General features: G+C 37.7%; 2 protein-coding genes across 2 annotated transcripts; one reads left to right on the top strand and one right to left on the bottom strand.

Annotated features, from left to right (window-relative positions):
- Positions 1-4,451: 4,451 nt before the first annotated feature.
- On the top strand, positions 4,452-7,571 carry svbp (small vasohibin binding protein). The gene is made up of 3 exons (XM_052111371.1): positions 4,452-4,522; positions 4,736-4,858; positions 6,019-7,571. Exons 2-3 carry the CDS (start codon positions 4,748-4,750, stop codon positions 6,103-6,105), a joined length of 198 nt encoding a protein of 65 aa, XP_051967331.1. The 5' UTR covers positions 4,452-4,522; positions 4,736-4,747; the 3' UTR covers positions 6,106-7,571.
- A 3,041-nt stretch (positions 7,572-10,612) lies between these two features.
- Positions 10,613-24,938, bottom strand: fbxo2 (F-box protein 2). Its single transcript, XM_052111370.1, has 6 exons — positions 24,795-24,938; positions 19,038-19,105; positions 12,196-12,322; positions 11,947-12,042; positions 11,712-11,850; positions 10,613-11,202 (listed from the first exon to the last, which is right to left on the bottom strand). The coding sequence occupies exons 2-6, from the start codon at positions 19,072-19,074 to the stop codon at positions 11,068-11,070; spliced, it is 534 nt and encodes a 177-aa protein (XP_051967330.1). The 5' UTR covers positions 19,075-19,105; positions 24,795-24,938; the 3' UTR covers positions 10,613-11,067.
- Positions 24,939-26,805: the final 1,867 nt, after the last annotated feature.

Below are 26,805 nucleotides of genomic sequence, written 5' to 3'. Positions count from 1 at the left end.
GCTAGCTGCAGAGTTAGCAATGACTAGCTTGAATAATAAGACGCTATTTTTCGGAAGACCAGCAGAAAAAAAAAAACTATGAAATGCAATAACACTGCAGTCGAGCAATCAGTGAAAAAAACTTTTAGCAGAAAAATTAAATTCTAAATGTTAATTTGAGCAGCAATCTTCAACAGTCGTTACAGGTCTACTCAAAACGGGTCTGGTCTCGCCGCCATCTTGAATCGGCTCCCCTTGTGTGACAATAAAGTGATTTATTTGATTACTGTATTGTGACGTATTTCCAAGTGAAATGGCTTTGTTTACATTTGAACAAGGCTGGAGGAATTGTGCAAATACAGATGAATGTAAAACAAGTGAGAAGATAATTTGTCCTTGTATTTAATTCACAATACTCAAAGAATAAAGAACACATACTCAAGCAGTAGGCTATATCCAAGAAACCTCCATCTGCAGAAAAAATCTAAATTAACTCCAAAGAGTTTCCTTTCATCCAGCTTCAGTGTATTATTTAGAAGTCGTCATTCCTATGCCCTATTCCACACGAAGACAATTGCCCTCAACTGTGAGAGCTTCAGAAGGCTGAAAGGTGATAATGGTAATTAAAAAAAATGTTAAGCTATTCTTAGCGTAAAATCTGTATGGAAGTGACCCTACAACATGGATTGTGCTACTTTCGAAGTACCCTGCGAAGTGCGAATGCATTATAAGCACAAGTTAGAACACAGCCAAGCATGCTAGGGGAGGTAATGTTCTCGTTCTAGAAAGCATTTGATAGTAGGGATGGGCGTATCGATCCTGTGGTATTGATAGATCGATATACTCAAGCTACTCATTTGGCATCGATTTCCTTAAAAAAATATCGATATAAACAAAAAAATTATAATTGGGGGTGTATGTATCACTTTCAGCTGTTTTAGATTACTTCCTTAAATTACTATGTGCCGGGACACCCCTGGCTGTACCTGGCGGCGTATTGAGCTGGCCCATGTCACGTGACAGGAGACGAGCGAATGAGCGACACAGCCGACGATTACACACACACACACACACAGTCCAGCACGAAAGCGGGAGGCGGAGGCGAGGGAAAGAAGAGTATGATATGGCAGACAAAAAACGAAGCGTGGTGTGGTGTTATTTTTCACCAGTCGATAAACTCACGGCAAGGTGCCAAGTGTGTGATAAAAAAGTTTCCCACAGCAGCAACACAAGTAATTTATTCAAACATCTAAAGACGACGCACCCCGAGTGCCACAGTGAGCTTGAAAAAAAGACAGGCTGCTGTGAAAGTCCAGTGTCCTGCACCACCCGCAGTCCGGCAGAAGACCCTGCACGAGAGTCTGCAAAATATTCAAGTGTATCCAGGTACAGACTTGACAGTGGAGTGATTAAGTGTATAAATACCGGTATTACGATCACAATCTAACTTTAACAGACACTTCAGGTGAAGGGGATATAGCCTACTCCCGCTATATCCAGTAACGTTATATCCAGTAACGTTACTGTCCAGTTGTTGATTAGCCTATTAGTTAAAACAGGCCTTGGTTTTTAGTAATGTTTACTGAATGTTTTGTTAAAGTAATTATCCGAAATTCTAATAATTTCCACACCTAAAGGGGAATTTATTGAAGTTGAAAATTGCTGGCTCAGAGTATTTAAACAAGATAAGAAAATATGAGATACAATTTTGGGGATTTTTCATCTTTGCATGACAGTTTTATTTTTTCCATTGAAAAGAAAAAATATTAAAAACTATGATGTTGGGATATTGGTTTTAATCTGTAACATGATTTTGTACATTGGGAAAATATAATTTCATATTCATTAATTATATCACAAACTTCTGCAGCTTCTTGCGATTCAGATATGACAGTTAATTGGAAAGTGACGTGAAAACTTTATTCTTTTCAGGTGAGTCTCAAAGAGCACGTGATATCACAATGGGCCTGGCCAAAATGATTGTGAAGGACTTGCAACCTATTTCAATGGTAGAGGATCAAGGTTTCCGGTATTTTATGAAGGTGGTGGATCCCCGATACCAGGTCCCTTGTCGGAAATCCATGATGACAGGTGAAATTCCCAAACTGTACGAGCAAGCATAAAAAACAGTGAAGGACTCCATACAATCAGCAAGCAGTCTGGTTTTAACAACCGACATGTGGACTGCAAGAACCACCGAAGCTTATTTGACTCTGTCAGGACACTTTATTGACAAGGACTGGAAGATGCTGTCTTGCAATCTTACAACAATCCATGTAGCTGTGCAGCACACAGCAGACAATATATCTGAACTCCTCACAAAAATAACTGATGAATGGGGCATCACCAGTAAGGTTCATGCAGTTGTTACAGACAATGGAGCCAATATGGTCTCTGCTGTGCGTAAAACTGGTTGGAAACATATTCCTTGTTTCTCTCACACACTTAACCTCATTGTGAAGGACTCCATTAAGGCTGACACAAGTCTTGAGTCCAGCTTGGAGAAATGCAGTGCTATTGTTCGGTTCTTCCACCACAGCACCAGAGCGACTGACAAACTAACAGAAGTACAAAATCAGTTGAACTTGCCACAGCATAAACTAATCCAAGCAGTGGATACTAGATGGAACTCGGTGTTGTACATGATTGACAGACTGTATGAACAACAACAAGCCATCACAACTGCACTTTGTCTTCTTGGGAGAAACAACATGTGCCTAAGTGATGGAGAATGGTCCCACATCAGGCAGGCCATTGATGTCCTCAGGCCCTTTGAAGAGGCCACTAAGGAGGTTTCAGCAGAGCAGTATGTGACAATTTCCAAAGTCATATCTCTGGTCTCTCTTCTCCAGCAAGCAACCACATCTGCTGGGCAGAGTAACAGGCTGGCTTCACAACTTGAAGCACAATGCAAGCGACGGTTCCAAAACATTGAACGCAACCACACTCTTGCAGTCAGCAACTTTTTGGACATTCGCTTCAGAAACATTGTGTTCTGTGATTCTGCAAATGTGGAAATGATTAAATCACGGATCATCACAGAGATGCAAGCCATGGCTTGCGCTGAAACACAGTCAACCAGACATGAAGCCGCTGCGACTGCATCAACTGTGACACAAGGGTCACCTGCTGAGTGTTCATCATCCAAGGGATTATGGCGGGAGTTTGACAGTCGGGTTGTGGCTTTTCAGAGCAAACGCACAGCAAACACAGATGCATATATTGAAATGAGAAGATACATGGAGGAAAAGGTGATCCCAAGGAGTGAAAAAAAATGAAACCACATTTCCACTGCTGAACAAAGTTGCGAAAAAATACCTCGGAACTGTTGCAACGTCTGTTCCAGCAGAGAGAATCTTCTCTAAGGCCGGAGAAATAATCAGCCAGAGGCGTAATCATCTTAAAGCAAAAAATGTGAATATGCTACTTTTTCTGAACACCAATCTGAAGCTTCAGTAAAGTGTGACGACATATCTCGAGTGCACTAAAGGCGTGACAGTTTTCTAGTTAATTTTTCCAAGTTCATTTTCTCAGGGAACAACTGTCTTTGTTATGCAGGTTTATAGGATAAGTAAATCCTAGTTTATTATGATCTTTATGACGTCTTGTTTTTGCTTCAGTGAAGTGTTACATGTTTACTTCTACAAAAGAGGCTCGAAACATAAAATTGTTATGATGTATTAGTTTTTTTTTTTTTTTTCCCTTTTAGCTTTTTCTACCAAGATTGGTCTTTTTTCTTTTTGAGAAATAAGAAAAGTGGAAATGTGTATTATTCATATTTAATTTTATTTATTTCTTTCATATTTATGTTATTTAAATTTTTATTTTATTATGTATTGACCATAATAAATTTTGTTTAAATGGTCTGTATTTGTCTTGTGATTTGTCTTAAATGTAATAATATTTTTACTGACAAAAATTGCCAATAAGAAATGAATGGTATCGGTATCGATATCGATGAAAATGCAAGAAAAAGTATCGGTATCGTATCGAATCGAATCCTAAAAGTGTGGTATCGCCCATCCCTATTTGATGGGACAAAGTTTCTCAAACCATCTGTGTCGTCATGACTGTGCCTCAGTCTGTCAAGCCTGAAGAGAGTGAAGTGCTGATTTTAAATGCTTATTTCTTCTGAAAACTAATTTTGTCCGAATTTGGAAGCACACTAGCATATTGATGACCTTAAAGGGAATACGTATAGACTAAAAGCAGCAAAACTTTCATTTGTATTTCTTGGCGATTTCAACGTTTATTATTTGGCCATGTTCACTTCCACTGCCTCACTGCGATTTTCTTTTTTTTTAATTATTATTATTAATTAACTAGGGACGAAATAATTTTATAAATAATAAATAATCAGCATTATGCCGCAAGTGTTATCGATTGATCTTTACTTGTAAAGAACCTGATATTTGAACACTAATGTAGGAACCTTTTGGCTGCACGTATATTTTCTGTCCGGGTTTATTTATCAGTGACACAACATTTGCTAACAGCAGCCGTTTTATCCCGTTTGTTGAATCTTTTCGTCACAAATCACTTGGTAAGTTTTTTGTTTGTTTTTTCCTCCAGCGTATTTTGCATTTTCTCTTTCTCTTGTATTCACAGGGTACATTTTTCCTTTGATAATTAACAAAAGCAATATATATATATGCAACAGAGCAATGCTAATAATTAGTCAACAAAACATTTTGGCGTACTAAATAAGTATGGAAATGAATCAGACCTTGTTTTATTTAATAATCTGCATTATTAGCCATATGAAAAAATGGAGCCCGCATGTCGAAAGGACAAACAGAAACAGCAAACACCGACCCGAGGAGACCGAACCAAACAGAAATCAGCTCAACAAGAGCTCAAACAGAGGCAGAGAGCAGAGGTGACAATTACTGATCAGTACATACATATCTATCTATCTATCTATCTATCCATCCATCCATCTATGTTTTCATTCTTTATTTTAGAGTGCATGTAAAGTCTGCTTAACTCTTGTGCGTCAATAAATATATAAAAAGTTTCCCTGAGGTCTTTAGAGGACAAAAATGTCCTCGTCAAAAAACTGCCACAATAAAATTATATATTCATATTATTTTCCACTTTTAATTAGTACATTTTTAACTACCAAATATTCATTCATTTTCAGCATTTTAACCCTTTAAATGCCAGGATGTTTATATAATGCCACTTGTTTTTTTATGAAAAGAAAAAGACCACTAAAAATGTATTATTTTCCATATACTAAATGCTAAGGCTATTTTTTTTTTTTTATTTTTTTATTATTATCTGTGTCTGGGATATGTCAGTGATTAGCAACAACATTGTGTGTGTAACAAACGTGTCCATGTCAAAAACTGTCATAAAAATATTATATTAGTATTATTTTCCACTTTCACTGACCAAATATTCATTCATTTTCAGGATTTTAACCCTTTAAATGCCAGTTTGTTTACATAATGCCACTGTTATTTTTGATACACACACATACGCACACATTTCTCAGTACACATACATAACAAACTCTGAAATCCATACCAACACACCTACGCAATATATAATACATGCTCTATAATACAGAAAATAGGTAAAAAGCATGTATTTGCTCCAAAGTCTAAACATGAGAAAAATGGCGCCATCTGGTGGAAAATAATACAAATGTAAATTTTGAAGCCAGGGCTCTGGAATGAAAGCATAATATCATAGAATTCATGATTTTATGCTTTAATGGCACTGGGATCAAATATTGCCGTTTTAATTGGTTCAGTGGGGACATTTTTGTCCTGAAGGTCCTGGTGTAAATATTTTGTGCGCACATTGTATTATAGATGTATTAATAGGAACTACGTTTGAAATATAAAAATTTCCCCAAAAATTCACACCTTTGACAAAATATATGTTGTTGGCGTTAACACAGCCAAAATTATTGGAAAAAACAAAAATGAATAAGACAAAAATGTCCCGAAGATCGCACAAGGGTTAAGGATTTGTGCACATTTCATTTCAATGCATCTCAGTTTGTTCTTTGTTGCTGGTGTATTACAGATTTACGCCCTAAACAAAGTCATGACTGAACTTGAACAGCAGCAGTTTGAGGCATTCTGTAAGCAGATGCAAACACAAGGGGAATGAGGAAAAACTCTGTGAGGGTCGCCAACGGCATCATTGAGAGCAAACATATGCACAGATATTATGACCTTTTATTTAGTTTTTATTATTGTAAACCATATAATAACTGTTCAGCCCATGTCATCCAAACCACAATGTATTAATCACTAATCAGAGAGTGTTTGGTTGTATTGGAGCTAAGTTCTTTAATTGTGAAGGAGTGCACAATTGCTTATCAAATGTTGGACAGTATTTACATAACTGTTACAAAGCTGTAATGACACCACGTTTTATTTATCACACACCCACTCTTGTAACAAAGAAAAAGAGTATTGAGTTTTTGTCAATTATGTCAATTATAATTAAAGCATTTTTCTATGACATACAAAAATGAGAAAGTATTTTATCTGTGACTGCATAACATCAATTTAGATGTATCTGAAGGATAAAAAAAAAAACTAAATAAAATACTGTCTCTTATCATTAAATGGATAGTTCACCCAAAAATGAAAATTCTCTCATCATTTACTCACCCTCATGCCATCCCAGATGTGTATGACTTTCTTCTGCTGAACATAAATTAATATTTTTAGAATACATTTTTTTCTGCAAGCGAATGGGTGCCAGCGTTTTGACGTTCCAAAAGTACATAAAGGCAGCATAAAAGTAATCCATACAACTCTAGTGGATAAATCCATATCTTCAGAAACATGAAAGGTGTGGGAGAGAAATGGATCAATATTTAAGTGCTTGTTTTCACCATAAATCTCCACTTTCACTTTCATTTTAACATTCTTCTTTTGTTTTTGGCGATTCACATTCTTCGTGCATATCGCCACCTACTAGGCAGGGAGAAGAATTTATAGTTAAAAAGCACTTTAATATTGCTCTGCTTCTCACCTACACCTATCGCATCTTAAGAAATGTATTTTAACCACTGGAGTCTTATGGATTACTTGTATGCTGCTTTGATGTAATTTTTGGGCTGTCTAAGTTCTGGTTGCCATTCACTTGCATCTTATGGACCTACAGACCTGATAAATCTTCTTCTATAAAACTTTGTGTTCAGCAGATGACAGAAAGCCATACAAATCTGGGATGGCATGAGGGTGAGTAAATTATAGAAAAAAATGTTTTTAAGTAAACCATCTCTTTAAGTTTATTTTTTCCATGTGTAACGTACTGTGATGGCTAATGTTCCTTTGACCATTACCAGTTTTTGTAGTGTTTGTTTGTTTTAAAATAAATCTTAGTGTTATTAAGGATAGTTTGTAGATGGCCTTTTGTTTTTCAAAATGTGCATGTGGACTTTTTATCATTATCACTCTACATTTAAGGGCAGGTGGAGCTGCGGCTCACAAGATGTTGTGCAAAATGCTTGGTATCATCTTAAATGTATTTAAAGAAATATTATAATTTCCACATATTAACCTTGTTTGATATCCATTACACAAAACAGTAATATATATATTCTTTTTAGAAATTCTATAATTATAAAGGTCCTTAAAGCCATTTAATCGTACTCATTTGTTATGTGTGGGGCATTTTGGATTTTTCAAACATTTACAACAAAGAACAGGAAAGAAAAAACATTGCAAAAGGGTTACAGAAACCAAAACACCTTGTACTCTCTTATATGTTGTACACCATAAAAGATTAACATATATATATATATATATATATATATATATATATATAAACACACACAAACAAACACATACTGGCAGCCAAAAGTTTGGAATAAAATGTACAGATTTGGTACTTTTATTCTCCAAACTGGTATTCAACTGATCACAATGTATAGACAGGATATAATGTGAAAAATTACTATTACAATTTGAAAAAAAAACATTCAGAACTTATTAAACTATTTCAAAGGGTTCTTATCAAAAAATCCTCCACGTGCAGCAATGACAGCTTTGGAGATCCTTGGCATTCTAGCTGTCAGTTTGCCCAGATATTCTGGTGACATTTCACCCCACACTTCCTGTAGCACTTACCATAGGTGTGGCTGACTTGTTGGACAATTCTCACTCATCTTACTGTCTAGCTGATCCCACAAAAGCTCAATGGTGTTAAGATCCATAACACTCTTTTCCAATTATCTGTTGTCCAATGTCTGTGTTTATTTGCCCACTCTAACCTTTTCTTCTTTTATTATGTTTCAAAAGTGGCTTTTTCTTTGCAACTCTTCCCATAACACCTGCACCCTGAATCTTCACTTTACTGTTGTACATGAAACTGGTGTTGAGTGGGTAGAATTCAATGAAGCTGTCAGCGGAGGACATGTGAGGTGTCTATTTCTCAAACTAGAGACTCTGATGTACTTATCCTCTTGTTTAGTTGTAAATCTGGCCTTCCACATCTCTTTCTGTCCTTGTTAGAGCCAGTTGTCCTTTGTCTTTGAAGACTATAGTGTACACCTTTGTTTAAAACCTTCAGTTTTTTGACAATTTCAAGAATTGTATAGACTTCATTCCTCAAAACAATGATTGACTGATGAGTTTCTAGAGAAAGCGGTTTCTTTTTTTACATTTTTACCTAATATTGACCTTAAGACATGCCAGTCTGTTGCATACTGTGGCAACTCAAAAACAAATATTAATATAATATCAATATTAAGCTTCATTTGATGAACCAAATAGCTTTCAGCTGTGTTTGATATAATGGCAAGTGATTTTCTAGTACGAAATTAGCAATTTAACATGGTTACTCAAGGATAAGATGTTGGATTGATGGCTGCTGGAAATGGGGCCTGTCTAGATTTTATCCTAAATTACTTTTTTCAAATAGTGAAGGTGTTGTTTTTATACATCAGTAATGTCCTGACTATACTTTATGATCAGATGAATGCCACTTTGGTGAATTTAAGTACCAATTTCCTTCTGAAACGGCAAAATCTGTACCAAACTATTATTCCAAATTTTGGCGCTATATATATATATATATATATATATATATATATATATATATATTTAAGTGTAATTCAACACTTAAATATAAAAACAGAGATTTTCTTTGATAATTTGGACTTATGAATATACAATTTTAAGAAATAATAAATTTTAAATATAAAAAATTTGTATTATTTATTATTTATATTTATTATAACATTTATTGCCTGCATGACCAATCATATTTCATTATATTTTATGGGAATAGTTATGTTTCTTCTTATTTTTAATATCAGTTACTTACACTGGGGTGTTCTGTGTTATATTTGTAGTTTTGTTAATGTTAACTGCATTATTTAAGTGTCACGTTACCCTGATGGTGTTTAGTGTTTGTGTGAGTTTCTACATGTTTATTGGTCATTGCTCTTGTCATCATGTGCCCTTCTGTAGTTTCTACGGAGATTAACAATACCTTATAATGCAAAAAGCTGATTTTTATAGTTTCAGAATGCTTTTGATGTATTTTTTTACTGTAAATTTAACAAATTTTTTTTTTTTTTTTACAGTGCCATTGTGGTCATGTTAATTACAATGGTTTCAACAGTCAAATTTACAGGCTGTTCTGTAAAGTTGTTTACATTTTTACTGTATTTTTTACGTAATTATTCTGGCAACCACAGCAGGATTTTGGACATAAGAGTTGAAGGAATGCAGTTCAAGTCCAGCCATGATCTCAAGTTGGCATGTGACGTTACAGAATTATAGAAGTGGCACAAAATGATGTGGTTGCTTCAGAACATGTGATTTTTTTTTTTTTCATTTTGCCTCTGCATTTTAAAACCCTAATGGTTAGATTTATGCATTGATAAGGTGAGGATGTTTTTTTTTTAACATCTCATTTATATTTTAAAACACTAATGATTAGGTTTAGGCATTGATTTGGATGTCTTTTTTAAATGTCTCATTTATATTTTAAAACATCCATCCAAAATTCACTTTAAACTATCGTCTGAATACGTCATTTTACCATTTTACTCGCTTTTTGCACCCCCAGCTGGACATTTCACTGGAAACCTGCAGCCAAACGTGATATACAGCACGTGCATTTTAAATTGCAAAAATTATGTCATGTTTGTGTAAATTTAATGAGATCAGGCTGGAGAATTTTGCAATTGATTATGTCCCACCAGATATAACGACCCTGAGATGCCACTGGTTTCTAGTAAATACAGCATTGCACCATTATATGTTACTTGCTCTATTTGAGAAGAGTTTGCAGATGCAGTCCTGTTATTCCATCAGTTTATAACTGACATCTCTAATGTAAAACTTTCCTCCTCTGAGCCACAAAGGGATAGTTCAACCAAAAGAAATTTATATTTGTGGATTAACTATACCTTTATTTTCCAGCATCTCACAGTAAATTAATAGTCATCTGGTAGAAGGGTGTTTTTCAAAATAAGATCCCCATTGAGTTCCATGCAAAACCTGCCACTTTCAAAGGGAAAACATTGACCCGCTAGGCTGTCATGTCAGTCGCATTGTCATTCAGCAACATGGTTTCAAAGTCATGTTGTAATAACACAAAAATATGAATGCAAATCTATATATAGAATATAAACTTTGTTGATAAGGAAAGCTCAAGAGATAAGAATACATTTTCATTCCTTTAATATTTCTAACATGTTACATGTGCCTTTGCATAGTATATTTGATTTTCTCACAGAATATTCAAGCAATGTAATATTTAATCTGAATCTATGAAGGTGATTATGACTGAAGATCTATTGCACACAACTTCAGAAGAAATGCATTATATATGTACTTGTGTATTAGTTTTCAGAGGATTATTCAGCAAACAGAGGTAGTAAAGTGTTAATATACACAGAAAAGAAAACAATCATCTCAAGTGCTAAAAATAAAGTGAAATCAGTGACTAGCATTTCAGGTTAAGCTGCATGTTTACTGTAACATTTCAAAAGCTTGTTTGTTGAGTTATTAGAATTATGTGCAAACGTAAGCAAGATGCTAGGAGCAGATTGGTCAGTTTCAGCCAATCAGTAACATTCTGTCATCTGATTGGTGTTTGTCTCTAGAGGTTTATGGTAACAGAGCTCCCGGTCACTCGAACCCCAAACCAGCCTTGCCAGAACTTGTTGTCTTGACCGCCATGCTCGAAAGAGATGTACCGAAGTCCAGGACCATAGTCTGTAAATGTGTGGCTCACCTTTGAAAGAAGTGATAATATAAAGTCTTTATCAAGAGGATTCTTTCAAGCACTCTAAAACAATTTTTCAATTGGTTCCTCCAAAGCTCAGGCATTTGGATTTGTTTTAAAGTCAGCATGAAATCAAAACCGATCCTTTTTACTTTCTTAACACACAGGTCTGGTCTTATTGTAAAATGTTATTGTTCTGTTAGCACAACAAAGAAAATTATGTTTTAAAAATAAAAATAGATTAAGCTTGGAAGTGAAGCAACTTAAGTTCACTTGGTTGCATGCATATTTTCAGTAATATGAACAAAGGAGAATTCTAACAGTTGTTATTTTTTTAGTGTAGACCACTTTTTGCCATCCACTTAATTACTGATGGATAAAATCAAGTGCTGTCCTACATGTTCTTTTATGTAAATATTTCACTTTACGGAAGTAAATAATCTGTGAACGCTGTTTCATGTTGACTTTAATATTTGGGTTTATACTATGTAAGTCACTGAGGTCACAGGAAAGCACACCTGATTCCAAGAGCAGTCATCAGTATCAGGGTCCAATGTCACACAATCAGGTTTAAATTCAGCAATGACCTCTTGGTTTTCATCAAGCAAAGTCACAATAATCTTATAAATACATCCACAGTCTGTTCGGCTACAGTACCTACACACAGACATTCGAAAGAAATTAGGCAGTATTAATCTAAATAGACAGCATGACAAAACAAACACATAGAAATCACAGTTAGCAAGGGCTTACCAGTCCACCACATCCACAGCTGGCTGTGCAATGTCTAGATTTTCAGGGTCGAAACCTTCTTCAATCAAGTCAATCACTTGTCTCTTTAGACACGGCCTGGAAGAGTGGACAGACAAACAATCAATGATTCGACACACACATATTTCACATATACAGTACAAACAGTATCCCAGTACACAACAGTACCTGATAACTTTCTTTTCTAAAATAATTTTGACTCAACTAAACTTATCTAGTCTAATATCTTACTCGAAAGATGTGCTGAAGTATTTAGTCACAGATTCATCACTAAATGAATGTCCACAATCTCCTGGCATGTCTTCAGTCCTCCATTGATCACCTCCATTCTCTGTCAACTCCCAGTGTTCCAAATCCTCTGGAAAAGATAGACATTAGAACATATGCATGAAGTTTAGTTAGTTATTAAAGGTGCATTTTATGGGTCAGACCTTTTTATATAGCACTTATACAACTTACACAACTTATTACAGACTGCGTGTAATATTTGTAAGTTTTAAAAATTAATTTGTCAAATCACAAGACTTAAAAGAAAGTGCAAAGAATTAAAAAGGTTAAATAAAATTTGGACCACTAATTGCATCTAAAATACACACTCAACATTAGACATACAGTGAGGAAAATAAGTATTTGAACACCCTGCTATTTTGCAAGTTCTCCCACTTAGAAATCATGGAGGGGTCTGAAATTGTCATCGTAGGTGCATGTCCACTGTGAGAGACATAATCTAAAAAAAAAAAATCCAGAAATCACAATGTATGATTTTTTAACTATTTATTTGTATGATACAGTTGCAAATAAGTATTTGAACACCTGTCTATCAGCTAGAATTCTGACCCTCAAAGACCTGTTAGTCTGCCTTTAAAATGTCCACCTCCACTCCATTTATTATCCTAAATTAGATGCACCTATTTGAGGTCATTAGGTGCATAAAGACACCTGTCCACCCCATACAATCAGTAAGAATCCAACTACTAACATGACCAAGACCAAAGAGCTGTCCAAAGACACTAGAGACAAAATTGTACACCTCCACAAGGCTGGAAAGGGCTACGGGAAATTGCCAAGCAGCTTGGTGAAAAAAGGTCCACTGTTGGAGCAATCATTAGAAAATGGAAGAAGCTAAACATGACTGTCAATCTCCCTCGGACTGGGGCTCCATGCAAGATCTCACCTCGTGTGGTCTCAATGATCCTAAGAAAGGTGAGAAATCAGCCCAGAACTACAGGGGAGGAGCTGATCAATGACCTGAAAAGAGCTGGGACCACCGTTTCCAAGGTTACTGTTGGTAATACACTAAGACGTCACGGTTTGAAATCATGCATGGCACGGAAGGTTCCCCTGCTTAAACCAGCACATGTCAAGGCCCGTCTTAAGTTTGCCAATGACCATTTGGATGATCCAGAGGAGTCATGGGAGAAAGTCATGTGGTCAGATGAGACCAAAATAGAACTTTTTGGTCATAATTCCACTAACCGTGTTTGGAGGAAGAAGAATGATGAGTACCATCCCAAGAACACCATCCCTACTGTGAAGCATGGGGGTGGTAGCATCATGCTTTGGGGGTGTTTTTCTGCACATGGGACAGGGCTGACTGCACTGTATTAAGGAGAGGATGACCGGGGCCATGTATTGCGAGATTTTGGGGAACAACCTCCTTCCCTCAGTTAGAGCATTGAAGATGGGTCGAGGCTGGGTCTTCCAACATGACAATGACCGAAGCACACAGCCAGGATAACCAAGGAGTGGCTCTGTAAGAAGCATATCAAGGTTCTGGCGTGGCCTAGCCAGTCTCCAGACCTAAACCCAATAGAGAATCTTTGGAGGGAGCTCAAACTCCGTGTTTCTCAGCGACAGCCCAGAAACCTGACTGATCTAGAGAAGATCTGTGTGGAGGAGTGGGCCAAAATCCCTCCTGCAGTGTGTGCAAACCTGGTGAAAAACTACAGGAAACGTTTGACCTCTGTAATTGCAAACAAAGGCTACTGTACCAAATATTAACATTGATTTTCTCAGGTGTTCAAATACTTATTTGCAGCTGTATCATACAAATAAATAGTTAAAAAATCATACATTGTGATTTCTGGATTTTTTTTTTTAGATTATGTCTCTCACAGTGGACATGCACCTACGATGACAATTTCAGACCCCTCCATGATTTCTAAGTGGGAGAACTTGCAAAATAGCAGGGTGTTCAAATACTTATTTTCCTCACTGTATATGGGTGTTTCTTCGACTTTGTGCAGTTTTCTTTTCTTAAAGGTGCACTTAGTAATTTTTTGCTCATTAAAAAGATTTACCCCTAAAGACATTCATTGTAATGTTGAAACGTGTATAAAATCATTAGCACTAACAAGAGATGAAGACTCCAGTCATATCAGTAACCTTATAAATGCTGTTTTATTCTACTTGGAGAGGGTCTCCTCATGGGGGCAGCTATGTTAGAATAACATGACCATCCGAACTGTACTCGTTTAATCTCAGTAACCACCATGTTTATGGATACTTTCACTCAAGGATTAAATGAATAATGGCTTACTGTGAAGAGTGAATTTATACATTGGCATTATTTCCCTGTCAAATGTCGAGAGCGCATTATTGTAGCGCGAAAGTACATTAATGTTATGCGCGAGCGCGAATCCCTCTGCTCGCGCGCGGAATATAATGCGCCGAGCGCGAATCCCTCTGCTCGCGCGCGGGAACTGGGCGCGCGCTCTCAGATACACGCTGCTCTTGAAAGAATTTTCTCTGCGCTCGCTCAGAGAATATGCCTGCACTTAAAACGTGTTCATTGCAATCGCGAATCTCTCCTCTTCGCTTAAAGTAAGCGTGTTTGTGCTTACACTGTGTCCCGTGCGTTCGCGCATGCCCAAGTACTCTTCTCTTCGATTTCTTTCTCTTTGCTCTTGGCATAAACGCTGTCAAAACGGCAACAACCAATCAGAAAAGGCTTCAACGACTGACCAATGAAAACGCGACATCGTACATGGAATCTTATTGGTTGATATTGAACCGCACATGTTCATGTGTTCAATCAAGACGATTCAATTCAATCAAGACGAGCCGAGATGGATCCGCAGAATCGACGATCTCAGGTAAACAGTTTTATTTGTTTTGATGTTAAATATGTCAAATGTATCTTAGAAATGTCTGGGAAGAGGGCGATTGGATTATTTTACATATAAATGACCTAGACTGTCAACCACATTCATACTACAGGCGCTATGCCCATTGTAGTGAGATTTTTGAGCCAAATAGATTTGAAAGCCGATTCCAAAAGGCAAAAATAATATTTTACGCCTGATAATTAACACATTGTCTCGTGCAATCACACCAGTGATTAAACATTAAGTACGTGAGCGAGATCAACTGCTAAATTAAAATCTGAAAAAAGACTTGGGGAGATAAGGTGGCAACATGCCCCCGTAAAATTATGCTAGTCCTATATCTATTATGGCTGTCACGTAATGAAGTGATATGAAATGAAAAGTGTCATCTGCAATAGATTTTCTTTATCGCGATTGCAGCGTTGAGTGTTACGTTAATCAATCACCCACTTTCTGTTGAGCTTAATTAATGCAGTTTGGCCAATCAGAGGCATTTTGATTAAAGGACAAGTTCGGTATTTTACACTTAAAGCCCTGTTTTAAGATCGTTTCTGATGAAATAGAACGGTTAAGATTAAAATTTGGACCAAGGCGTCATAAAACCAACGCGTCAATATGAGACGCAGATATATATGGGCCAGAAGGCCTCCTAGTGGTCTAACCCTAACCAATCTTTCAATCTTAACCGCTCTATTTCATCAGAAACGATCTTAAAACAGGGCTTTAAATGTTAATTATCAGACGTAAAATATTATTTTTGCCTTTTGGAATCGGCTTTCAAATCTATTTGGCTCAAAAATCTCACTACAATGGGCATAGCTCTGCAGTATGAATGTGGTTGACAGTCTAGGTCATTTATATGTAAAATAATCCAATCGCCCTCTTCCCAGACATTTCTAAGATACATTTGACAAATTTAACATCAAAACAAATAAAACTGTTTACCTGAGATCGCCGATTCTATGGATCCATCTCGGCTCGTCTTGATTGAATTGAATCGTCTTGATTGAACACATGAACATGTGCGGTTCAATATCAACCAATAAGATTCCATGTACGATGTCGCGTTTTCATTGGTCAGTCGTTGAAGCCTTTTCTGATTGGTTGTTGCCGCTTTGACAGCGTTTATGCCAAGAGCAAAGAGAAAGAAATCGAAGAGAAGAGTACTTGGGCATGCGCGAACGCACGGGACACAGTGTAAGCACAAACACGCTTACTTTAAGCGTAAGAGGAGAGATTCAGCGATTGCAATGAACACGCTTTAAGTGCAGGCATATTCTCTGAGCGAGCGCAGAGAAAATTCTTTCAAGAACAGCGTGTATCTGAGAGCTACGCCCAGTTCCATGCGCGAGCAGAGGGATTCGCGCCGCGCATTATATTCAGGCGAGCAGAGGGATTCAGGCCACAAGATAACATTAATGTACTTTCGCGCTACAATAATGCGCTCTCGACATTTGACAGGGAAATAACGCCATATGGCATCTGTTACTGAAAACTATTGAGTTTGAATGATAATGCATCCACGCCACTAGGTGTCATTAGGCATTATGTAAAAAACACAAAAGTTACAGAGTGCACCTAGGGCTGGGGCGGTATGGATTTTTTCTAACCGCGGTTGAAAAGCAATATATTCCCGCGGTATAGCGGTAAACCGCATTAAATACATTACATTGGATCAGAGAAGTCCCCCCCCCCGACAGACTTTGGCGCACACATCAGAAGTCGCTTTTGATAGACAGACTTTAAATACTGTCACCTACATCCGAAGAAAAAAAACGAGCACAATTTTAAATAGTCAAATTTTCATCAAGCAGTAATTTGGCATGAACTAATGACTGTATAGATTTCCTTATTTAAGATTATTCTCAGATACATTCGCATTGAAGATGGGTCAGACATGATTTTGACCACTTTATTAAGTTTTGTTTTGTAGAAAGCCTTTCTTTAACTTAAAATTTCGTTTTGTATAAATTGTATCTTAATTTTAATCACTGTTTCATTAACTAATTGCCTGGAATTAATAAATAAGAAGCAAATATAGCAGACATATAATCAGCAGCAGGACGTGGAAGCGCCGATGCGATCTCTTGCGCGTGAGCTCTCTCATAAATGAACCGAAACTCGGCGGCTAGGCCTACTGCCTCACAGACATGAGAAATAAATAGAAATCTTAAAATGCATTTTAAACAAAATTCAAAACAAAATGATAAAATTTTAGGCTACAGTAGCCTAGTAGTCAGGCTTGCCGATGATGCGTTACTATTTATTTATTTATTTTTATCCCTGTGCGCCAATCGGAAACGGACTTCACTGCTGATATTCTGGGGATACAACATAGCCAATAGGCTATAGCCTACTAGGGACTTTAGCCTTTAAAATATCTTTGCTGCATTGGATCAGTCTCCTTTCTAGAACAGCCAAGAGCTTTCTAGCCTCGCGGCAGCAGCGCCTTGCATCGCTCAGACCTTAAAACAGTCAGCGCCGCGGATGCGGTTTTGAAAATGTATCAAAAAACGTTGGTGCGGACAGATGAGTTTTGTGATGCGGTTGCGGATTAAATAATAATAGCCCATCCGCTCATCTCTAATACAAATGGAATGTTATTATGTGTCATGGAACATTGCGCTCCCCAACTCGCGAAAGGTCGGATTTGCTCCATATTTTGATAAGTTTTCTTTAGAAAACCTTGAATCCATGTAGGCTAATATCATTAGACATAATCCATATCATTAGAATCAATGAATCCATGTCATTAGACACAACGTGCACACATGTGCAAGCCAATGTTTTTTTTTGTTTTTGTTTTTTGCGGTGACGACGGTGACAAGCTCAGACCCGCGGTTGGAGTCACGTGACCGCGGTATTGCGGTAATCGTCCCAGCCCTAAGTGCACTTTTAAGGGTGGACCCCCAACACTTGTTTTTTGTTGTTTTTTTTTATTTTTTATAAATGTCACATTAAAACTGACTTGGAAACTTTTTCACCAGGCCTTCATTTATTTTTGGTACTTTTCATTTTTTTTTTTATGCATAGAATGCAATTTTTTGGCCTTGTACCTGATCCAGATTTTTTGTATTCACTATTCAATAACACAAAAATTATAAAATCCATTAAAAACAAACAAAACAATAAATTTCATGTTTTAAACTATTATAATAGAAACAAGTAGAACGCAATTTTAATATTCATCATGTGACAATGACATTTTGCATGTTAATATGAGAATGATATATTGATTGGATGTTGGTCTTGGTGGACTGGATCTGCAATGCTGCTGCTGCTGCAGATCAAGTACAGATACTTGCTAGTGCTAACATTCACAGACACATGAGTCAATCATCTGAACATGCTTCTGCACAATTAGATAAACACCAGACATGCTGCATCAAACATGTACAGTTTGACCTGCAGCTGCACAATTAGACATTAATTAGATGCCCATGTAAAATCCCCATGTAGCAGATCTAGACAAGTGCAGCTGGGGAGGAGGAGGGTTTCAGAGAAAAAACTTGCAGTGTGCTGCATTAAAACTGGCTTACTTGCAAACTGAGAAAATGTAAATGCTAGGCAAAGAGAGACTACGCAAGTTGATAGGTCTTTTGACTTGTTATTGGAAAGCCAATCACCTTACACCATCTGTACTGATTGGCTAACAGATTACAAGTTCAAAGAACCTATCTGTTAATGATATTCAGAGTTTCAAGCCTGAACTTAATAATTTCAACAACAAAAAAATATAAAAAAATGTCCCACAGTTGTGGTGTAATTTCCACCACTGAATTATATTAAACACAAAACAGAATTTGAGATGTGCTGTAATGTCAATGTGGTGGCAATTTTCATGACTTTCAGAAGAAAAACAAACGGCAACAATTACATAAATCTCCTGTGATGCATGTATTGTACATGCAGTTTTGGACATGTTATTAGGCAAATTAAACTAGAGAGGGTACAAAAAAGGCTTACCATCTCCATTTGGATTTTTTAAGAGGTTTCCAGGCATGTTTCGTTAATCGCTGAGATGTTTAATATCTCTGTAACAATTAGAAAGAGAAAAATGAGAGAACACGTAATGCCGTGCGCTACATCTTATCCAATGTTAGTGAGTGTACTAATTTAAGGGCAATTTTTGTACCAGTGCAAAGCACAAGTGGCCATGGGTGAGAGTACATCTGTGGGTGTACTGTATGTTAATGAAGTGGTGCAAAGTGCAATTTTCCTGAGTAGTAGGTCAAAAGCAGGTCTGTTTTCAGTGTAAAGTCTAAACGCAGTTCCTGCATTTGCAGTTTGGAGATTCCTACAGCAGGTTTTAATAAAGTTCATGAACAAACACTGAAAATATAGTGCAACATCAAAGTATGTCCCAGACGATCACCATTTATGATACAAAAATGTATGAAATTTGTGTTGAAATATCTATAGGTCATGGTTTATTTTTCTATTATTATTATTATGTTTATATTTACAATTGTATTTATGAACTAATTTGTAAAGGTATTTTTTCACCTGTTTTCGTAGTGATTTTAAGCCACTGCAAAAGGTGCCGGTGAAAGAAGTTGGAGAGAGTAAAATATTTGAATTTGGTATGATTTTTTTTTTTTTTTTATGTTTAAGTGTAATTTTAATTTAGAAATCGTTTGGTTTAATTTTTTCATGTTTCAATAAATGAATTACAATTTTCGAAATTGGCCAGTAGAAGAAGTGCATGCCGGTACAATCACAATTAATACTAGCCATTATTTGTGTCTCAGTAGATGAAAATTATTCATAATATTAACATTCTCTATAATTTAACAGAACATATATACAAATCCTGATGAGAATTACATTTTCTATGCTTATAAAAGGAGCATGTCACTGTGATAGAAATATTTCTATCCTTCTAATTAATTGCAAGCAGTCCATTTACACTACAAACTTCTTAAATATGCTATCTTTATTTTGCTGGTGTATGACAGGAAATGGACTATATCATGTGATAAGTGCAATAACCGGAGAAAAAACTCAGAATAAAATTTGACCCAGCCCATTATCACTTTGCGCAAAACATTTCGCCAAACCCACTTGTGCCTAGACTTTTAGACGAAAATCCTAAAACTTCATGGCCATGCCCACTGACATTGCACAAATGGCTTAAAGCTGCACTTAGGAGCCACAATGAAAGAAAATGGCTCAAACTGAACATTCTACTAAACATCTCCTTTTATGTTCGACGGAGGTGAAACGGGTTTGAAAAAAACATGAGGGTGAGTAAATAATTACAGACTTCATTTTTGGGTGAACTATTCCTTTAACCACTTTTGAGAAAAATATTATATGTATTGTTTTTCAACAAAAAAGCCATTACAAAAAGAAACTTTTGGGCGTGCAGTTCTCAGTTCAACCGACTAGTCTACCGGATCCCCGGGGGGGAAACAAATCTAGCGACTTTTTGGACAAACCTTAGCAACTTTCCAAATTCCAAATATCGCCAGTACTGCAAGCGTGAGGTCTTACTTCCCCGCTGCGTCTGCTCTGTTCAGTGAGCGGCTGAGAGGAGCAGCACATTCCGTTGACTGCACGCCAGCGGACACAGGCCCTGTCCCAAATGGCACACTCCGGACTTGTGGACTTCCTCAGAGTCCACACTTCGGTGACATCATGTAGTGCAGACTTATAGGGCCCCTCGCGCAAGTCCACAAGGGCGCATTGAGAAGTATTTTTGGGACAGACTCGATCGTGAAGCGTGGTTATTGTTGCACAGGAGCTGCAGGTTCGGTTCGGGGAAATATGCTGCCTATTGTTGTTGTTTTTACTATTGTGTTTGCGAGATGGCTTGCCATGCAGAGAAATCACATTTATACGCTCCGACGTCGTAGAAGACAAGATTATTTTTCATGCATACAAATGCTGATGTTATGCACGGAGGAAAGGGTAAGCAAGTAAATGTTATTGACTTTGTAGATAAACATATAACTTGTCAAAAGTCGTTAATGCATTAAGTCATTATTATTTGATTTACTGTTTAATTTTCTTTTTTCTTTATATATATATATATATGTATTTTATATTTTTTATGTGTACCTTGTTTTTTTTTATGTCGTTTTTAATTTACAGGTTTAAATATCCATACTTCACTTACATATGACTCAGTAAAGCCCTGCCATTCGGTTCTATATAATGAATCGTTATGCGATCAGCAGAGATGGGACCAAGTCACACATGTGCAAGTCTCAAGTAAGTCTCAAGTCTTAACCTTCAAGTCTCAAGTAAGTCCCAAGTACTTTTTTCTTGGGCAAGTCAAGTCCAAGTCAAGTCACAGGCTATGTCAAGTCAAGTCCAAGTCAAGTCACCTTATTATTGTAATTTTACCTGCAGAATCTGATCATAATAAAGTGAAAAGACAAGATATAAGTAACTGTCAGTAAATTACAATACTCATGTTCAGTAAAATACATCATGGAATCAAACAAAATTGTAACTTCATAAAATTATTTATTTTTCACTTCTGCCAACAGTGTTTGAAATGTTTTAAATTTTCAACATTGAGTCCATAAAACATATAACAGCTTAACATCCAACAGACTCCTCTCTGAACACCTCCCTCTCTCTCTCTCAAACACAGTTACATACATTAAACTTTGTTACATTTCTCCTCTCTCTCTCACACACACACTCTCTCTCACACACTCTCTCTCTCTCACCCTCTCTCATACATTCTCTCTCTCTCTCTCACACACCCACTCACACACACTCTCTCTCCCACACCCACACTCACTCTCGCGCTCACACACACACACACACACACACTCACTCTCTCACACACTCTCTCTCCCACACTCCCTCACACACACACTCACTCTCTCACACACTCTCTCTCCCACACTCCCACACCCACACTCACTCACTCACTCACACACACACACACACTCCGCTCTCACACTCCCACACACACACACACACACACACACACACACACACACACACACACTCAGAGTATATCCATAAGCCTATTTTTGCAATGTCTGTGAGTGGGAAACGTTGAGGTACCAGCGCGCGTGAACGTCATGGCAACGTACAAAACAAAGTACCTCGCGCGGGAAACACTTAAATGCGCGTAACTAACGTAAATCAAGCAGGCTAGTATGCAGCATAAGCCACGAAGTGTTGGCGAAATAAAAAATTAATGGACAGATTTTTTTTCCAGAAAACTTCTTGCACAAAATAAATTCAAGCACTTTCAAGGACCTGTATATGTACGTTTATTTTCAAGAACTTTCCAGGGCCTTGAATTTTATTTTTCAGATTCACAAACTTTCAAGGATTTCAAGGACCCGTGGGAACCCTGCTATTATTACATTAGCTAACTACCAACTAACCAGATAAAATTAACAAATTGACAAGCACTTACTGGGCAGAATGGCTCTTCAAATGGCGGACGAAATTGGAGGTTGTCGTCTGGCTGTCCGCGATCTTAACGTTGCATGTCTTGCAAAGCGCTGTTCGTCTTTTACCATCTTGATAATCATTTTTGAAGCCGAAAACGATGACCCTCGGTAACGTTACCCCTCCGGCTGACATGTTGATGGGTTATCTGATCTAAGTGGGCGTGGTGTGCGTAAGGTACGAGAGGGCATGGCTGATGATAGCCTATAGTGTCGTGATCCAGTCATGACAAAACTATTCTCAGCCTGCGCTCCAGCTGGACCAACTTTATTTTTTAAAATAATTTATATATTTTATATTCAAACTGAAAACATGATGTGATTAACACTCAAGTCATTCAAGTCTTCGTCTCTCAAGTCAAGTCAAGTCCCGAGTCTTTAACTTCCAAGTCCGAGTCAAGTCTCAAGTATTTTATTTTTTGTGAAGTCAAGTCACAAGTCATAAAAATAGCGACTCGAGTCGACTCGAGTCCAAGTCACCAAGTCACAAGTCCCCATGTCTGGCGATCAGCCTATTATTCAGCGCGCTATTACTATGTTTGAGACATCAACCACTTGTCGATGACCGTAATGTTTGTATAAACTGTAGGTAACAACTGGTAAAATGTACACAGTCATAAAAACCATAATGATACATACGCTTAAATATTTTCTTCTCAGCCATGTTATCAATTGTCTGTGTCCGTGAGCGAAAGAGCTCTTCACACCAGTTGTCTGATTGGCCTTTCGCAAGGACTCCTGGGTACTTGAAGTGCGTGAAGCCTGGATCTATGCGGGCTTCGCGGAAGACCGCTTCAAGGGTACAAAGGGGGCGCTGCTGAGCACACTTCAGAGTGTTAAAATGCTAAATGGGACGGCCTACGGACTCGTAGACTCAGCGAGCATGCGCAATTTAAGTCCACGAGACCGAAAGTCTGCATGAAGTGCGCCATTTGGGACAGGGCCATAGACATGAATGAGCTGCGCATGTGCACGCTGTGTTAGCAGGAACCAATCAGTGATCACATAGCAGCTGCCTTCTCCTTTGTTTTAATTCAAAACATTTAATTTGACCGTTTTTTCTTGGCATGCGCTTATATTCACTACTAATCAGAGTTTTAGTTCATTCCGGTTCGGTTTCTGAGCTCTCCGACTTCAGATCGTATATTTACAGACTCTATACATTTTACTTATCCAAACACAACAATAAACCTTCTTCAAACTCATAAACATGTAACGTTAGCTAAGTTCCGTTCCGTTGTCTAACAGAAAATATGTAATTGAGAACCGTTTTACTGGACATTCGGCTATATACTTATATAAAAACAATATGAGCACGGTTTAGGGGAGATAACCGTTATTATAAACTGAGGTAGGCTACAGTACCGACAAATTAGGCAGAATGCAAATACGACGCGATGACGTCATCTGGCGACGTTTAGCTACTTTTCGAGCAGGCTTTAGCAGCTACTTTCCATTGAAAATAGTACGCAACACTGGAAACAAAAGGTTGAGAAAGTTGTGCACTGCCCTACTCTACTGAATAACGTTGATTTCGTGTCTCTATGCTTTAGCAAAAAAAGCTATTACAAACAGAATGTTAATATTGTACATGCAGTTCACACGCCAAGCTATAAGAAAAAGGGAACAAAAGGGAAAATTGCACTTTCTCTATGGTCCCTTACCGCTGCAACAGGAGGAACTCTTCCTGAGGTAAATCACATTTCGACGGATTTTGCAGTCGAATGCTCATAATATCGAGTGAAAATAATGAAAACAAGCTTTGGAAAAATATTATTAGCTTTCTGTTTTTTACAAGTAATCCTATTTTGGAAAATATTTTCTAAACCATAGTTATCGCCGTATATCACTGTCTGGAATATCAAACACAAAACTATCTTAACCTCGCTAAATTATTCATATTTGTATATCAGTGTCAGTTTAGGTGTAAAACTTTAATGTATGATCACTGAATGAAACACTGATGACAAATAAAACGTCCCTATTATTATAACTTAATTAAATAGAATGTTATAATCAGCAATATGTCCTTACATATGGCTTTATTGAACGTGTTTGTGCGTGTATTATACGACGCCGGCGGATTAGCTATATGATGCGCATATCTTCAGATAACACGATCCCCAGTTGAAAATACCGGAAATTTTAGCATAGCCGAGTTAGCAGTTAGCTGACTCATATTCTGTGCCGCAAACTGGTTGAGGATAATTGTCAGATTTCGGCACACAGTTGACATAAATTCAACATAGCACCCACAGAAAACAAAAGCAATGGCTCAGATAAATTCTGCAATACTTACACTAAGAGAGGCTTCTTGTCAGAGACTTTGTGCAGTGCGTGTTTGATGGGTGGGTGTATACTGACATCAAATACCACTGCAGACGTTCTCTCTCGTTGGCAGAATGAAGCCCATGCGCAGTCGTACATCAGCAGCAGTGTTCGTTCAGTGTCCCTGACAGTTCTGCTTTAAAAGCACTGCACATGTACATATCAGCACAAATGTCACTCACGTGAGGGATACCAAAGTGACACACACATAAGACAGGCAAGTGCAGGCAATTAGACAAGTCTAATATTTGAGAATGACAATGGTGAAGAGCATTATACACTCACCATGGTTGTTGGTGCCAGACGGGCCGGTCTGAGTATTTCACAATCTGCTCAGTTACTGGGATTTTCACGCACAACCATTTCCAGAGTTTACAAAGAATGGTGTGAAAAGGGAAAAACATCCAGTATGTGGCAGTCCTGTGGGCGAAAATGCCTTGTTGATGCTACATGTCAGAGGAGAATGGGCCGACTGATTCAAGCTGATAGAAGAGCAACTTTGCCTGAAATAACCACTCGTTACAACCGAGGTATGCAGCAAAGCATTTGTGAAGCCACAACATGCACAACCTTGAGGCGAATGGGCTACAACAGCAGAAGACCCCACCGGGTACCACTCATCTCCACTACAAATAGGAAAAAGAGGCTACAATTTGCAAGAGCTCACCAAAATTGGACAGTTGAAGACTGGAAAAATGTTGCCTGGTCTGATGAGTCTCGATTTCTGTTGAGACATTCAGATGGTAGAGTCAGAATTTGGCGTAAACAGAATGAGAACATGGATCCATCATGCCTTGTTACCACTGTGCAGGCTGGTGGTGGTGGTGTAATGGTGTGGGGGATGTTTTCTTGGCACACTTTAGGCCCCTTAGTGCCAATTGGGCATCGTTTAAATGCCACGGCCTACCTGAGCATTGTTTCTGACCATGTCCATCCCTTTATGGCCACCATGTACCCATCCTCTGATGGCTACTTCCAGCAGGATAATGCACCATGTCACAAAGCTCGAATCATTTCAAATTGGTTTCTTGAACATGACAATGAGTTCACTGTACTAAAATGGCCCCCACAGTCACCAGATCTCAACCCAATAGAGCATCTTTGGGATGTGGTGGAACGGGAGCTTCGTGCCCTGGATGTGCATCCCACAAATCTCCATCAACTGCAAGATGCTATCCTATCAATATGGGCCAACATTTCTAAAGAATGCTTTCAGCACCTTGTTGAATCAATGCCAAGTAGAATTAAGGCAGTTCTGAAGGCGAAAGGGGGTCAAACACAGTATTAGTATGGTGTTCCTAATAATCCTTTAGGTGAGTGTATATCATTTAAATACATTTCAAAGATGTACAAATAAGAAAATCTCTCTCTCTCTCTCTCTCTCTCTCTCTCTCTCTCTCTCAAATTCAAATTCAAATGAGCTTTATTGGCATGACTTGAACAGTATTGCCAAAGCATTGGCCATTACATAGGCAATGAACAAATAATCAATAAAATTAATCAGTGAACAAATGCATGAATACATTTTTATATATATATATATATATATATATATATATATATATATAAAAAAAATCTTTTTGAACCAACATTCAGACCCTAGTTTTGTCCACTGGCTGACTCTCGTAGTTTGTGGCAGGCTGTTACATACTTTGCTGCTGTTATGATTGAGCTGGAGTTTTCTCCCAAAATATAATTTAATTTATCTGAATTTGGTAATGCCATAAAATTTGGTTCTAGTTGTTGGAATCTAGTGAAATAGTCCGATCTAATGCTGTGATAGTGATCACAGTGTATGAGGAAGTGTTCTTCTGTCTCCACCTCTCTCTGAGAGCACAGAGAACACAGTCTCTGCTCTCTCGGCTGCCACCTCTGCCGGTGCCGTCCTCTCTCTACAGCCAGACAGTGGGCACTCAGCCTGTATCTGGTCAGGGTCTTTCTCACTTTATGCTCTTTTACACAGCTCAGGTATTCTGCTGGTT

Source organism: Xyrauchen texanus, chromosome 39, assembly GCF_025860055.1.
Source record: "Xyrauchen texanus isolate HMW12.3.18 chromosome 39, RBS_HiC_50CHRs, whole genome shotgun sequence".
Taxonomy (NCBI): domain Eukaryota; kingdom Metazoa; phylum Chordata; class Actinopteri; order Cypriniformes; family Catostomidae; genus Xyrauchen; species Xyrauchen texanus.
This window is presented reverse-complemented; position numbering and strand designations above follow the sequence as displayed.